The sequence below is a fragment of the Crocuta crocuta genome, unplaced genomic scaffold, assembly GCF_008692635.1.
Source record: "Crocuta crocuta isolate KB4526 unplaced genomic scaffold, BGI_CrCroc_1.0 scaffold258, whole genome shotgun sequence".
In the NCBI taxonomy this organism is placed as follows: Eukaryota; Metazoa; Chordata; class Mammalia; order Carnivora; family Hyaenidae; genus Crocuta; species Crocuta crocuta.
The window spans coordinates 73,758-88,679 of record NW_027532842.1 but is presented as its reverse complement, the minus strand read 5'-3'; the positions used below and the strand labels follow the sequence as shown (position 1 = coordinate 88,679).

General features: G+C 43.0%; 1 protein-coding gene across 1 annotated transcript in view; it reads left to right on the top strand.

Annotated features, from left to right (window-relative positions):
• Window positions 1-1,961: 1,961 nt before the first annotated feature.
• The window catches only part of B3GLCT (beta 3-glucosyltransferase), a gene marked incomplete at its 3' end in the record, with an annotated part of 86,131 nt that continues 73,170 nt past the window's right edge, over window positions 1,962-14,922 (top strand). Inside the window, exons 1-2 of the mRNA XM_077745410.1 lie at window positions 1,962-2,007; window positions 6,100-6,149. Of these exons, the coding sequence (XP_077601536.1) occupies window positions 1,962-2,007; window positions 6,100-6,149 (96 nt within the window). The remainder of the gene's footprint in view (window positions 2,008-6,099; window positions 6,150-14,922) is intronic.

Here is a 14,922-nt window from a genome sequence, read left to right as displayed (position 1 = left end):
GCAAGCTCGGTCCCTTGTACTCTGAAGCTTTAAGGAGAGAATACTTTAAAAGAATACCTTGTAAATCCTTCTGTCTAGCTTCTCCTTTGCCTGGCCATTCTTTTTTGTTTTCTTTACAGTTGTGTCCCTGAAATGTTGTAGTCCACTGGCTCCTGTCTTTCCCATCCAGTCTTGTGGCTTTGGTTCCTTTGTACAGTGGAGACATGGCAAGTACCTCTCCTCTTGACCCCTGTGCCCAGCTCCACACTGGGCTGTGGGTGCTGCTGGATAGATCCTCTTGAGTTTCCTCAGCACCTCAGGATGCTGGGACCCATATTGTGTTTTCCCACACATCTGCTCACCGGGCCTTATTGTCTAGCTGGTGAATGGCCCCGCAGTGGGCTCAGCCACTCCATCTGAATCCCACATTCACCTACACTCCTTTCTCTCAGTCACTGACCCTTATGGACTCTCCCTTTCCCACCCCATCCATTGGTAGGACCTATCTCAGCCTGTGGATTCTGCTTAGATATCTCCAACACCTGCTTTTGCTCACAGCCTGCTGTGCCCAGGCACTGCCTCATCTGAATTGTCCTGGATTGTATCTTTCATTGCCTGCTCCATTAGCTGGCATGTTTGTGCCCTTTTTTGTACCCCCACAGCCCACCCAGCAGGCTCCTCTAGAAACCCGGCTAAGGCACACATGTCAATGTGGCACTCACTTTCTTATAAGCTTTTCATAGCAGTTAGAATAAAAGGAGACTCCCTAACACTGACCCTTTTCATGATATGGCCCCGCTGTCTCCAGTCTCATCTCTAGCCTCAGTCCCTCCCCTCCCCTCAAGGGTCCCTGCCCCAGTCTCTCCCCTCCCCCAGGTGTCCCTGCCCCAGTCACTGCCTCCCCTCACATGTCAATTTTCTGGGCACATTGGACTGTTCACCGAGCTTTGATGCAGAAGCCTGTTTCCAGACCTCCTTGTTCTTGTACTCTGAAATCTCTGCTGCCTGGAATTTACTTCCTCAGGTCCCGTGTTGAGCTTGCCCCCAGCAGTGCTCTCCACTTTGGAACCCTCCCCTTCCCTCTGCTGTGCTCCCTTGGGTGAGCTGCCCTCTGTCTCCAGCCCAGGTGCTCCCTTGGGGACTCCCGTTAGAATGACAGCCATTCAAGTGTGGACACTTGTATACTTGGTTGTTGACCAAGTGACTCTGCTCTCACATTAGCTCTTTGGGCAGCTCCTTATTCACCTTCCCCAGCTCCTGGCATAATGCTTGGCACTAATACACCCTCTGCTTTTCTGTTGAACAAATGAAAATATAAATTCATAATGATAATGACCATCGCTGCGAAGGCCCAAAGCACTCAGCATGTGCCGGACCTATTACAGGAGCATAATGTGTGCTAAACTGTGGGTCTTTGGCCACATGCCTGGGCTGGTTCTGTCCTCTGCCCAAGTGGAGGGACTGGGGCCCTCCATCCTCAGCATGGGTGGATAGAGCTGCTGGCCAGTATGGCCACAACCCCAGGGACAGTAGATTGGTCTGAAGAGGAGGAAGAAAAGGCAGGCCCTGCCCCCTGTCGCTGGGCCTGGGTTTGGGTGAATTTGTTTGTTTCCCTCCAGCTGCTGGCATGGATTATCTTCAAAGAGGTAATTGGAACTAAGTAAATTGGCTGCGGGATGTGTACCCTGGAGCTTAAGGCCTCTTCTGGAGGACCTGGAATTAAACCTGGAAAGCTCTGGGGCACCGGAGCCACTCAGGGAGGAGCTGCACTGGGTGAAACGGTTTGTAAGTAGGTCACGGCAAAGAACGTGAAGCTGCCTCCCACAGCCTGTCAGAAGAAAAAGTGGGGCAGAGCCCATGTGAGACCCCAGCCCGAGTCTGCAGGGCCACCAGCTGCATGCTTCCTGTGAGTGCTGTGGCTTCGTCCTGGATGGCAGAGAGGGCCGTGCAGTTCCAGTCCCTCCCGGCCTCTGGGTAGGGCCATGACCACCGACCACCTAGATGCCGCCCAGACTGGCCCCAGACATGGTACCACCGGCAGCTTTATGCCCCTGTCTGCTGAGTTTGCAACAGTTCAAGCCCCACACTAAATGCTTTCTGCAGTATCTCACTTGATCTTTCTAAGATCTCATTTGATCTCACTAAGATTTCCTGTCTTAGTGTTTTTTTGTTTTTTTTGTTTTGTTTTTTGTATTGAATCTGGTTTTCTGCGATCCCTGTTCCTGGGTTAGTCCGGGAGGACACACCAGGGAACAGGAACAAACTGGAGTTAGGAGGTGCAATCATCTTTCCCGCATGACTGTGGGGTCCCTCCTTCCCAGGAACAGGATACGATAGTTGATTAGTGTTGCTTAAATGTATTGCAATTAATTCCTCTCCAGTTTTCTGGCACTCCAGGGCTTAGGCTGTCCTCTAAATCTCAGTCCCAGGTTAGTTGTAAAATCTTGATTTATCTCTCAGAGTAGGTGTGCTAACACATTAGTTGGCTTGAATTATTTAAAGTTATCACGGAAAGGTCTTATTTCTATTGCCCGTCCTGATTTGCACTTTAAATATAGTTCCCTGTAGCAACTCACAGGAATTCATGTTGAAAATAGAAAAGGGAAAATTACTTTTAAACAGCAGTTTGGCATATAAGAGCATGATTTACCTTGGAATACTTCTCCAACTGCACATTAAGGCCAACCTTTCAAGAATATTTTTTCCCACTGAATCTGGAAATTAGTATGAAGCCAAACAGCGAACATCCAGCCTCAGGTGGCCATGCCCTTTGGCAGAGCAGGGGGGATCCCTTCCTCTTTCCCCCATCCCTGGAGCTTGCAGTGTTAAAGTACCACTGTGTGCTCTTCTTAGGGGTTTGAAGGTGACCGGCAATTTCTTACCTGACTTGCTCATTTTTCTCCCTCTTCTCAAATTTCACCATTTCTCCTTCACATGCTTGAAGTGTGGAAGCTGGAATTTTGTTGGTAGGAATTTAATAAAGGATCCATTCTTTTAAGATTGGCTTTATTAGTGGTATAGCATAGGTTGTGCCTTCAAAACGCATCTGGTTCCCTGGTGATTTGTTTAGATTATGGAAACATAAAGGTAAAAACAAAAGGTAAAAAGATATTTTTTAATATTCATTTAGTGACGATTATCTTGTGATATAACTTGCTCTTATACCTGAGCATAACTCCAAAGCATGTCTTATGTCAGTGCTTTATGTATTTACTTTTTAAAGTAAGCTCTGTGCCCAGCGTGGGACTTGAACTCACAACCCCAAGATCAAGTCACATGCTCTACTGACTGAGCCAGCCAGACGCCCCTGTGTTACTGCTTTAAATATTACACAATTTATTTCAATCATGGGGAAAATTTCACAGCAGAGTGTCATAGGGACAGATGTTGGTTTTGTGTTTTTTTTAAAAGAATATCTTGACTCTGGGCCTTTGTATTTTCAGAGGGAACTAAAATCTAGTTTACTCCTAACTTTAGGTAAGCCTTGCCTGAATAAAGGTACACTGTCTTGATTGTGACAAAGAGGATTTGTAGAATCCACTTATTTATTGGGAATGTCTTCCTTTCATGTAATCCCTGAATTAAATGTACTCAAATGACATTAGTTGCTCGCTTATGAAAGGTGATGCGTTAGTAAGTTTCAGAACTAATACCAAATAAAGGCATGTTTTCTTCAATATAGAGTCTGCATTCTAAAGGACTTTTGTGTTGACATACTCTTCCTTTTCACATAGCCATCTGGCCTGCAAAAAAAGTGAGGTAAGACTAAATCCTGGTTATTACATGATGAGTCACTGAACGTGTTAAGCTGAGAAGGGTTTTTTTTTTTATCTTGACAAAAGAGGGAATTCTAGCCCAGGGAGCTTTGACTGTCTGTGTTTGGAATTAAGAATTGATGGAGTCGGCAGGGACGGATTTTGGACTCAGAGTCGAGTCTTAGATTGACCATGGTTGTATCCTGCACGCTGTTGGAATGTTCTATTTCCTGCAGTTCTGTGGTGCTAAGTGAGATTAATGTGTTGTGGCTTCCTTACATGATATTCATTAATAATTCTGTTTTTGATAGCTTCTCGAGGGCTTTCATGTGTACATACTAGTTTGGAGGTAAATAAAATAAGACCAAACCAAAGAATTAAATACCCAGAAGCAGACTTTAAAATGGTATTTGGGGTTAAATTTTTTCTTTCTTCTTAGAAGTTAATGAATGATTTGGGCTTTTTGGTTGCCTCCTTCTGTGTGTGTGTGTGTGTGTGTGTGTGTGTGTGTGTGTTTATAAAATGAAAAATTAGATCAGATTGTAGTGAAAATAAATTGGTTGGGGGACACACACTAAATTCCTTCATTTTGCTTGATGGATGTTCCCTAGTGTAAGGAGTAGACAGCCTGTCAGTGGTGTGTGATCCCAGGGCTATCGCAAAGACTTGCATTCACTCATTCATTCATTCATTCATTCATTCATTTGATAAATATTTACTGACCTTCTCCTGTGTGCTGGGCTGTGTTCTAGGTATGGGGCACCACATTCCTGCCTCCACAGAGCTTACAACAAACTAATATGTAAGGGAAGCAATAAACAGATAAATAGGTATTATGTCAGTGGTGCTGAGTGCTCTGGAGAAGAATAAAGCACAGTGAGAAATGCAAGGAGGGGTGGAGTTGGGGATTTATTATTTATATGAGACAGTCTCAGCAGGGCCTCCTGTAACATCTGCTGTTACCTAAATTTCACACATAGAAGTTCATTTGGCTTACGTTTCAGGCTCACCCTGCCTTTTGAGATGTCATCTTGGAAATGGAAATAATTAAACCATGGTAATCATTTACGTCTTAGTGTGAATAGGTTTTAGATGATTTTGTTTGAGCAAATGTTAATGGGAGAGAACTAGAGGCAATGAATGTCCGGGGGTGGGGGCAGGGAGAGGTCTTCTTCTGCCTCTCAGGAGCACCTCCCCCCTTACCACAGGAGACCTACCACTGAAGCTTCTTGTACCACATTTCTACTCTATGGAATCGGCTGTCTGACACTTTTAGTCCATTATTGCTCTACGGCTTTGCCCATTTTCTCCGGGGGATGCTAATTGGAGAAAGCAAACTGTGAGATGCTTTCCTCTTAGCTCCTCAGGAGAAATGCATGTAACATTAAAGTATATTTTTTCTTGTCTAGTTAACCTGCCTGCCTTTTGGGTTTATTATTTTGCTTTATATTTTCTAAGTGTTATTATCATGTTGTTGTTATTATAAATGTGGAGCCTAGATGTGTCTCTAGGGTTATAGGGCTATCTTTATTTGTGGGCCCCAATGCAAAGCATTGAATCATTCTAAATAGGGAAGGATTTTAGTTCCTCTCGCTGTCTTGGCCCCATTGTGTTAGTGGTTCTGTGAACTGTCCCCTGCGTGCGGCAGCATCATCTATACCAGACTTCTAACTGACAGCTCCTGAGACTGAAAGCTTGCCCCAGATTTAGCTCTGTTGCCTGCCAGGCCCTGGCTGTGATCGTGTGAGCAGGAATTTGTACTGCTTCCCTCTAGATTCTCAGGAATTCCCCTTTGCCTTGGAAGGCATCGTTGAGGTTGCTAAGAAGTTGTATTTTGTACACATCTATTTTGTAGTTTCTATCCATAGACACAAATGGTGTACACAGATTCCAGTTTCTTTGAGGTAGTATTTCTTCAACTTGGTAGCCTAAGCACGTTGGCTTCGCACCGATGAATAATTTCAGGTCCAGAGATGAACATGGTACTAGTTTGCAGCAAATGCAGCTGCTTTTAAGAATGAACAAAGTATGGGGCGCCTGGGTGGCTTAGTCGGTTAAGCGTCCGACTTTCGCTTAGGTCATGATCTCGCGGTTCGTGGGTTCGAGCCCCGCGTCGGGCTCTGTGCTGACTGCCAGCTCAGAGCCTGGAGCCTGTTTCAGTCTGTGACTCCCTCTCTCTCTGACCCTCCCCTGCTCACGCTGTCTCTCTCCTAGAAATAAATAAAACATTAAAAAAAAAAAAAAGAATGAACAAAGTATGTCTTATTAAAGTACTCTTTTTTCCTCCTCATTTTAAGCAAAACTGTGAACATGAGAATGAATCTTAACTGATAATTTTAATGTAAAAATGTTTTCTTTTTTCCAGCCTTTGCTTTGGTTTCTGAAGATATAAAGAAAGAGGTCAAGCAATCTAAGGTACTAATTCTAATGATCAAATCAATTCTTCCTGTCTGAGATTCATTTATATTTTCATTCATTTATGTTCATGCATTATATTTTCTTTGATAGCAGCTGTAATGATTTCATCTTTTAATAGTTCTCAGGTTTTTTTTTTTTTACAAGTTAGTGAAATTTTGGTCAACATAGATTTTTAATCCATAGTGGCAACCTACAGATAAACTTGCTTTATTTTTTTATTCTTTATTTAATTTAAACCCAAATTAGTTAACATATAGTATAACAATGATTTCAGGAATAGAATTTAGTGACTCATCACTTCCATGTAACACCCAGTGCTCATCCCAACAAGTGCCTTCTTTAATGCCCATCATTCCCTTAGCCCATCTGCCCACCCATCATCCCTCCAGTAGCCCTCAGTTTGTTCTCTGTAGTTAAGAGTCTCTCACGGTTTGTTCCATCTCTATTTTTATCTTATTTTTTTAGATAAGCTTGCTTTAAAAAAAAAATCCCTTAGTAGTTACAGCAGGCCAAGTAGGTTTCCAAAAAAGTATTTTGATATGGATTTAGACATTTTGGAAGTCTTGCTTGGACACCTTAGTTTTCTCGAGTGTGACTGCATCTAGACTTGGGCTTCATTTTCCCAGTCTCAGGGATAAGTAGTATGCTATGTCCCCGGGGTCACAAGAGCCCGAGTCTCCCTCACCTTGTAGGTGGCACTATGTAATGATACTGAAGATGACTGCCAGACTCTTTGCACAGTTGGGACCAGGAGCTGAGACCTGGGGGACCAATGGAGATGGGACAGAACTTACCCAAATCTCAGAGCGGCTGCTATCTCATAATTGTTTGTGTTCAAGAACCTCACCTGAAAGTCTACCATTTCGGCTTTGCACTAGATGAGTTTAGCAGATGAGAGAGAGAAACAATATTTTAAGAATGTGAGTTGCCTTTATCATATTAGCTAAGGCTCAGTTGACTTCATTTATTTAATCCTATGATTAGTGTAAAAGCATGTTTTTAATGGAATGTTTCTTTTGTCAACACAGTGTTATCTTTTCTAACCATACTCTGGGTTTCCTACACAGGAACAATAATAATGCTTTCCTTTGGTTTTAAGATCCTTTATGGTTAATAAAACATTTTCAGACATTTCACTTCAGACTTGTTCTTCACAATAATCCTGTTATTGCTAAGCAAAACAGATATTCCCATGTCCAGGCACACCTCAGGGAGGCTGTGGGTTTGGTTTCACTGCAGTAAAGCGAGTTAAATGCATTTTTTTGCTTTTCAGTGCATAATAAAAGTCGTATTTACACTATAGTGTAGTCTGTTAAGTGTGCAATAGCGTTATGTCTAAAAAAATACATACCTTAATTACAAAGTACTTTATTGCTACAGAATGCTAACCATCATCTGTGCTTTCAGTGACTTGCCATCTTTTTGCTAGTAGAGGGTCTTGCCTCAATGTTGATGGCTGCTAACTGATCAGGGTGGGCTTACTGGAGGCTGGAGTGGCTTTGGCAGTTTCTTAAGACAACAGTGAATTTTGCCTCATTGATTGACTCTTCTTTCATGAGTGATTGCTCTGTAGCGCGTGATGCTGTGTGAGAGCGTTTCACCCACAGTAGAACTTCTTTCAAAACTGGAGTCAGTCCTCTCAAACCCTGCTGCTGCTTTCACCACTAAGTCTGTGTAACATTCCAAATCCTACGTTGTCAACCTTCACAGCATCTTCACCAGGAGCAGATTCCGTGTTGAGAAACCACGTTCTTTGCTCAGCCATGAGACTCAGTCCTCACCCAATCACGTTCCATCACGAGATCGCAGCCATGCTGTCCACCTTCAGGGCCCCTGTCTGGTTCTGGTTCTCTCCCTGTTTCTACCACATCCACAGTGACTGCCTCCACTGATGTTCTCAACACCCCCAAGTCATCCCTGAGTGTGGGAATCAACTTCTATCAAACACCTGTGCATGTTGATATTTTGACCTCTTCCCACGAATCATGAATGTTCTTAATGACATCTAGAATGGTGAATACTTTCCAGAGGTTTTCAATCTGCTTTGCCCAGATCTATCAGAGAATCACGTGAGAGCTATAGCCTTACAAATGTGTTTCTTTTTATTTTTAATGAAACCATTTTAATTCTAGTGTAGCTAATATACAGTGTTATATTAATTTCAAGTGTATAGTGTGGCAATTTAACAATTCCATGTATTACTCAGAGTTCATCAAGATAAGTGTGCTCTTAATTCCATTTACCTATTTTACACCCCCACCCCCCACCCCATGGCAACCCTTTGTTCTCTATAGTTAGGAGTCTTGGTCTGTCTCTCTCTTTTTCCTTTGTTCATTTGGTGTTTCCTTTGTTCATCATATGGTGTTTACCTTTCTCTGACTAGTTTATTTTGCTTAGCATTATACTCTCTAGCTCCATCCATGTTGTTGCAAATGACAAAATATCATTCTTTTTATGAGTGAATAATATTTCATTGTGTGTGTATGTGTGTGTATATATACACACACACATCACATCTTCTTTATCCATTCATTTAATGGTCAACACGCTGCTTCCATAATTTGGCTATTGTAATTAATACTGTAAGTAACATAAAGGTGTACATATCCTTTTGAATTAGTGTTTTTGTTTTTTTTTTAATGTTTGTTTTATTTGGAGAGACAGAGAGAGACAGAGCATGAGTGGGGCAGGACAGGGAGAGGGAAGGAGACACAGAGTCCAAAGCAGGCTCCAGGCTCTGAGCTGTCAGCACAGAGCCTGTTGCAGCACTCGAACTCACAAACAGTGAGATCATGACCTGAGCTGAAGTCAGACACTTAACCCACTGAGCCACCCAGGTGCCTCTTGATTTAGTGTTTGTGTTCCTTGGATATATACCCAGTAGTGTGATTGCTGGATCATAAGGTAGTTCCAGTTTTAATTTTTTGAGGAACCTCCATACTATTTCCCACAGTGGCTGCACCAGTTTGCATTCCCACCAGCAGTGCACAAGGGTTCCCCTTTCTCCACATCCTCACCAACACCTGGTGTTTCTTAAAGCTTTTAGCCGTGAAATATGTTTCTTAAGTAAGAAGACCTGAAAGTCAAAATAACTCCTTGATTCACAGGCTGCAGAATGAATGCTGTGTCAGCAGCATGAAAACAACATTCATCTCCTTGTGTGTCTCCATCGGGGCTCTTGGGTGACCAGGTGCATTGTCATCGAGGAGTAATATTTTGAAGGTAATTTTTTTTCCCTGAGCAGTAGGTCTTAAAAGTGGCTTTGAATATTCAGTAAACCATACTGTAACTGATGTGCTCCAGGCTTTGATGTTCCATTTATAGAGCTCAGACAGAGTAAGGTTAGCATAATTCTTAAGGGCTCTCAGATTTTTAGAATGGTCAATGAGCACTGACTTTTGCTTCAAGCCCCTTCGAAGCTGCATTGGGCCCTAACAGGAGAGTCAGCTTATCCTTTGAAGCTTTAAAGCCAGGTGTTGACTTCTCCTCTCTAGCTCTGAAAGTCCTTGGTTGCATCTTCTTCCAATAGAAGGCTCTTTTGTCTACACTGAAAACCTGTTGTGTAGTGTAGCCACTTTCATGAATGATCTCAGCTAGATCTTTTGGAGAACTTGCTGCAGCTTCTACATCAGCAAGTGCCGCTTCACCTTGTACTTGTGTGTTATGGAGACGGCTTCTTTCCTTAAACCTTATGAGCCTACCTTTGTTAGCCTCAGACTTTTCCTCTGTAGCTTCCTTACCTCTCTCAGCCCTCACAGAATTGAAGAGAATCAGGGCCTTGCTCTGGATTAGGCTTTGGTTTAAGGGAATGATGTGGCTGGTTTGATCTTCTAACCAGAGCACTCAGACTTTCTCCACATCAGCAAGGCTGTTTCTTTTTTTTAATTTTTTTTAAATGTTTTATTTATTTCTGAGAGAGAGAGAGACAGCATGAACAGGCGAGAGTTAGAGAGAGGGAGACACAGAATCCGAAACAGTCTCTAGGCTCTGAGCTAGCTGTCAGCATAGAGCCTGATGTGGGGCTTGAACCCACGAACTGTGAGATCATGACCTGAGCCGAAGTTGGACACTCAACCGACTGAGCCACCCAGGCGCCCCAGCTGTTTTTCTTTGTTATCATTTGTGTGTTTACTGGAGTAGCACTTTTAATGTTCTTCAAGAACTTTTCCTTCACATTCACAGTTGGCTAATGTTTTGGTGCAAGAGACCTAGTTTTCAGCTGTCTTGACTTTCAATGTACCTTCCTCACGAAGCTCCATCATTTCTAGCTTTTGATTTATAGTGAGAGACGTGCAATCCTTCTTTTCACTTGGGCACTTAGAGGCTGCTGTAGGGTGACTCACTGCCCTAATTTCAATATTGTTGCATCTCAGGGAATAGGGAACCCAGAGAACAAGGAGAGAGATGGGGAACAGAGCACACACAACATGTATCCTTGAAGTTCACCATCTTACATGGGTGCTATTCCTGGCATCCCAAAAACAATGACCGTAGTAACATCAAGGATGGCTGGTCACAGATCATCCTATGAAATGTAATAATAATGAAAAATTTTGACGTATTGTGAGAATCACCAAAATTTGACAGAGACACAAAGTGAGCAAATACTTTGGGGAAAAATGGTGCTGATAGACATGCCCAATGCAGGGTTGCCATACCCCTTCAGCTTGTACAAAACACAGTATCTGTAAAGCATGATAGAGCAAAGCATAATAAAACACAGTATGCTGCATAGCAGAGAAAACCTACCCTCAAAGAAGTTACGTGATTTGACTAAGGTCACACAGCAATTAAAAGGTGAAGTCAGAATCTAAATTTCCTGCATCCGTGAATTTTTCACACTGTAATTTTGTGCAGCTGTGTGCATTAGAATCTGTACATGTGTTTGGCAATAATCAAGCTCCTTTGTAATGAACGTAAAGTGCTACCTAAGGGATATTAAAAGGGAATTAAAATTTTGTGTGATGAATTTAGAATTACAGCATACACTTTCAATTAGAGGTTTTAACTCATCTTTTCAAATGAGGAAATATATGTATCTATCCTCTTAAATACATATATAAATATAGGTAGAAATAAGGTAAGATCTTAGTGTCATTTTTCATGCAAAGGTATGAAAACCCTGGAAAAATGTCATTAACCCAACCTGTGCTTAGGCCAATGGAGCCAAAAATGCCATTAATCCCCTGAGGAGAGGAAGTGATAAAATTTCTACTGTACCCAAGACTGGGAGAGAAGAATTAATTTGTCTGTAGGTCACCCAAAGTCTGTAGATGAACCTGGAGATAGGAGTTAAAGGCTCTTAACAACAACCACATTAATTTGGGATCATGAGGTTATCACCCTCTGCAGAACTGATCAGGACTTGCCCTGCTGTGCTGCTCGGAGGCTGCTGCCTTCCATCCCCCTTCGCCTTACTGCGTGCTTTAGTCAGGACCCTGGGCAGGGCTTTTTCTAGAATGCAGGCAGCCCCACTCAGGGCTGGGGGCCTGCCCCACACAATGTTCACTCACTGGTCGGCATCAGGTGGCATACAATCCGAATTCTGGGTGCTGCCAGTGCCCTGTGATACCCCCTAGGACCTGGCCACTGGGCCCAGGCTCTCTTCTGGGTTCCTGGTTCCTGCCATTGACCCAGATTCTGACCTCCCTCTGCTTTCAGGGGGAGCCTGCCCACCCGGGCTTGTGCTCCAGGCCACAGTACCGCCACAACCATGGCCTTGTACTGGCTTCACCCTGCAGTTTTGCCCGCTTACACCCTGTGGCAGCTTGTGATGTTGTGTCCTCTGTGATGCAGGGTTAGAGTTGGGCACTGTGCTTCACATCCCTTCTCCAACACTGAGACGTTGTTGCCCCTCTGTGCCTCACCTTCCTCATCTGTAAGATGGGATAATAAGACCGGTATCAAAAGCTGTTTTGAGGATGGTGTGTGTGCATGTGTGTGTATGTGTGTGTCCACCACTTAAAACAGTGCCAGACCCCACCTGATAGGACAGCAAGAAATATTTTATGCAGCCTTTCCAAGCTGAAACCTAAACAAATCAAAGTAAGAAGAGGAACCATAGGCCTTACTGCTTTTATCAGTGAGATTTCTTTTATGGTATAGGTTGACTTCACATGAAGGAAGGTGATGATGGAAAGAGCAGTAGGTAACAAGTATTGAGCATTTTCTTTGGGCAGACGCCATCCTCAGCATTATAGTACCTAATGAAACTCCCACAACACCCCTGTGCTATAGGTCTTGTAATTATTATTCCTGTTTTACAGATGAGAAGCTGAGGCCTGAGCTAGTAAGTGGGGGCAGGGGGGCAGAATTAAAACACAGGACAGGCTTCCAGCCGAGACCTCTGATGGGCACATCCTTATCAGTTCATTTTATTCGAAAGACCCAGTGGGTGGCGGTTGTCTTTGACCCAGTACAGGATCCTGTTTTGCTTTCTTCTTAAAAGATTTGATATCAAATTCTTTTGAGGAGGTTTATCTTCTTTTCATGAAGATTTATAAACTAGGCATTACATGTGTGGATTGCAAGTGTTCTAATCTGTCATGACTTAACAAACAAAACGTGTATCAAAGGGAGACTTGGGATTGTCTTTTCCTGGCCAAGGTAGGAGCTGTCTGTGGGGGTAGATGCATTAGTAACCAATCTCTTTCCTATCTGAATAGTAATTCAGTTGACTTCTAAAACTTTGACAGTGAGCACATTTTGACTGATATTGATAGTGTAAGAAGTGTGTGGCAGCAGAGATAATAAAACAAACCATGTGTTTCTTCCGAGGAAGAACCAAGGCTTTTCATGAGGGAAACTGGAGACAGAATTCTAAATGTCCTGTCAGTTCGTTCATTTAGTCTAATTTTCTTTCTCAAAGGGGAAATTTCTCAAGACCATTTTAGATCCATTCAGTTCACTTAATTCGACCATTCTTGGATGTTTTCGTTTTACAGTTTACAAATTGGGCCATTCGAAATGGTTAATCATTTCTGATCTATTGTTTTCAGCCAGTTGGAGCTGTGGTGTTTAATAGCAAATGGAAAGATGTGTCATTTTGGTTGATTTTCTTTGGTTTCACAAAGAGATGTAGTAGGAAGTCCAGTTGGTTTCCAGCTTAAGTTACTCATTCAGGAAACACTGAGTTCAGCGTTTTTTGTTTGTTTGTTTGTTTGTTTTTTAATCTTTCAGTTTATTGTTTAAGGTGACTCTTGTCATGGGTGTCATGGTGCTTTCATCTAGTGCGTGTTTCCTGAAGAATACCTCTGGAGGAAGGAAGACAGGGTGTGCACTATCACGTAGGTGTAAGAAATGAACGTTGGGAAGAACTCAGAAGACCTGGATTTTCCTGTCTCTGGTTCTGTGGCAAGCATGACCTTGGATTTAGGGCAAATTCTTTACCTTTGCTGAGCCTCTGTTGTCTCATTTCTTTAAAGAAATTTTTTTTATAGTTTATTTATTTTTGAGACAGAGACAGACAGAGCATGAGCAGGGGAGGGGCAGAGAGAGAGGGAGACACAGAATCTGAAACAGGCTCCAGGCTCTGAGCTAGCTGTCAGCACAGAGCCTGATGCGGGGCTCGAACCCACAAACTGCGAGATCATGACCTGAGCCGAAGTTGGACGCTTAACTAACTGAACCACCCAGGTGCCCCATGTTGTCTCATTTCTAACAGGGGAGCATTGGATTGGATCATCTCTAACACTCTCTTTTCTAAAAATTATGGTAGGTGCATGGGTGGCTCAGTTGGTTAAGCGTCTGAGTCTTGGTTTCAGTTCAGGTCATGGTCTCACAGTTCACGCAATCGAGTCCCAAGTTGGGCTATGCACTGACAGCGCAGGGCCTGCTTGGAATTCTCTCTCTCTCTCTCTCTCTCTTTCTCTCTCTCTCTCTCTCTCTCTTCCCCCCCTCCCCCCTGCCCCTCCCTTGCTCTCTGTCTCTGTCTCTTTCAAAAATAAATAAATGAATAATAAAAAAGTATGGTAAAATATACATAATATAAAATTTACCATCTTAACCATTTATAAGTGTACAGTTCAGTAGTGTGAAGTGTCTTCACACTGTTTGTGCAAATAATCTCTAGGACTCTTTTCATCTTATGAAACTGAAACTGTCCCCATTAAACAGCTCTCTGTCCTCCTCCGCTGGCCCCCAGCAACCCCCCTTCTACTTTCTGTTTCTATGAATCGGATTTCTCTATAAGTGGAACCATACAGTACTTTGGCTTTTTGTGCTGGCTTATTTCACATAGCGTGATGTCCTCAAGGTGCATTGGTGTTGTAGCACGTGACAGAATGTCCTTCCTTTCTAAAGCTAGATGATCTTCCATTGTGCGTATATACTGTATTTTCTTGACCCACTCCAATGCTACTTTTAGATCGAAACTTCCGAATTTTCCATGACCCTCATCTGCAGGCCAAAGCTGTGGACCGGGCAGCGTGGCCAAGGCAGGGCGGCAGTTAAGGGGGAAAACCAGGTGGTGTCTCTGGTTCTGAGGCCGGTGCTACTTCTCTAAGGGCAGGCCATTCTCTGGGTTAACAGTGGCATTTAGAGTATGTCAAAGATGCAGTGAGTCTTTTTTTTTCCTTAAAGAAATAGTTTTATTATTAAATATGTTTGGGAAATACTGGTCTAAACAAATTTACAAGACTGTTTCTTATGGGATTATTCACAGTCTTTTTTTTTTTTTTTTTTAAATAGTTTATTTTAAAATTAGTTTCCACATAACACTCAGTGCTCATCCCCACAAGTATCCTCCTCCATGCACATCCCCCCTCCCCCC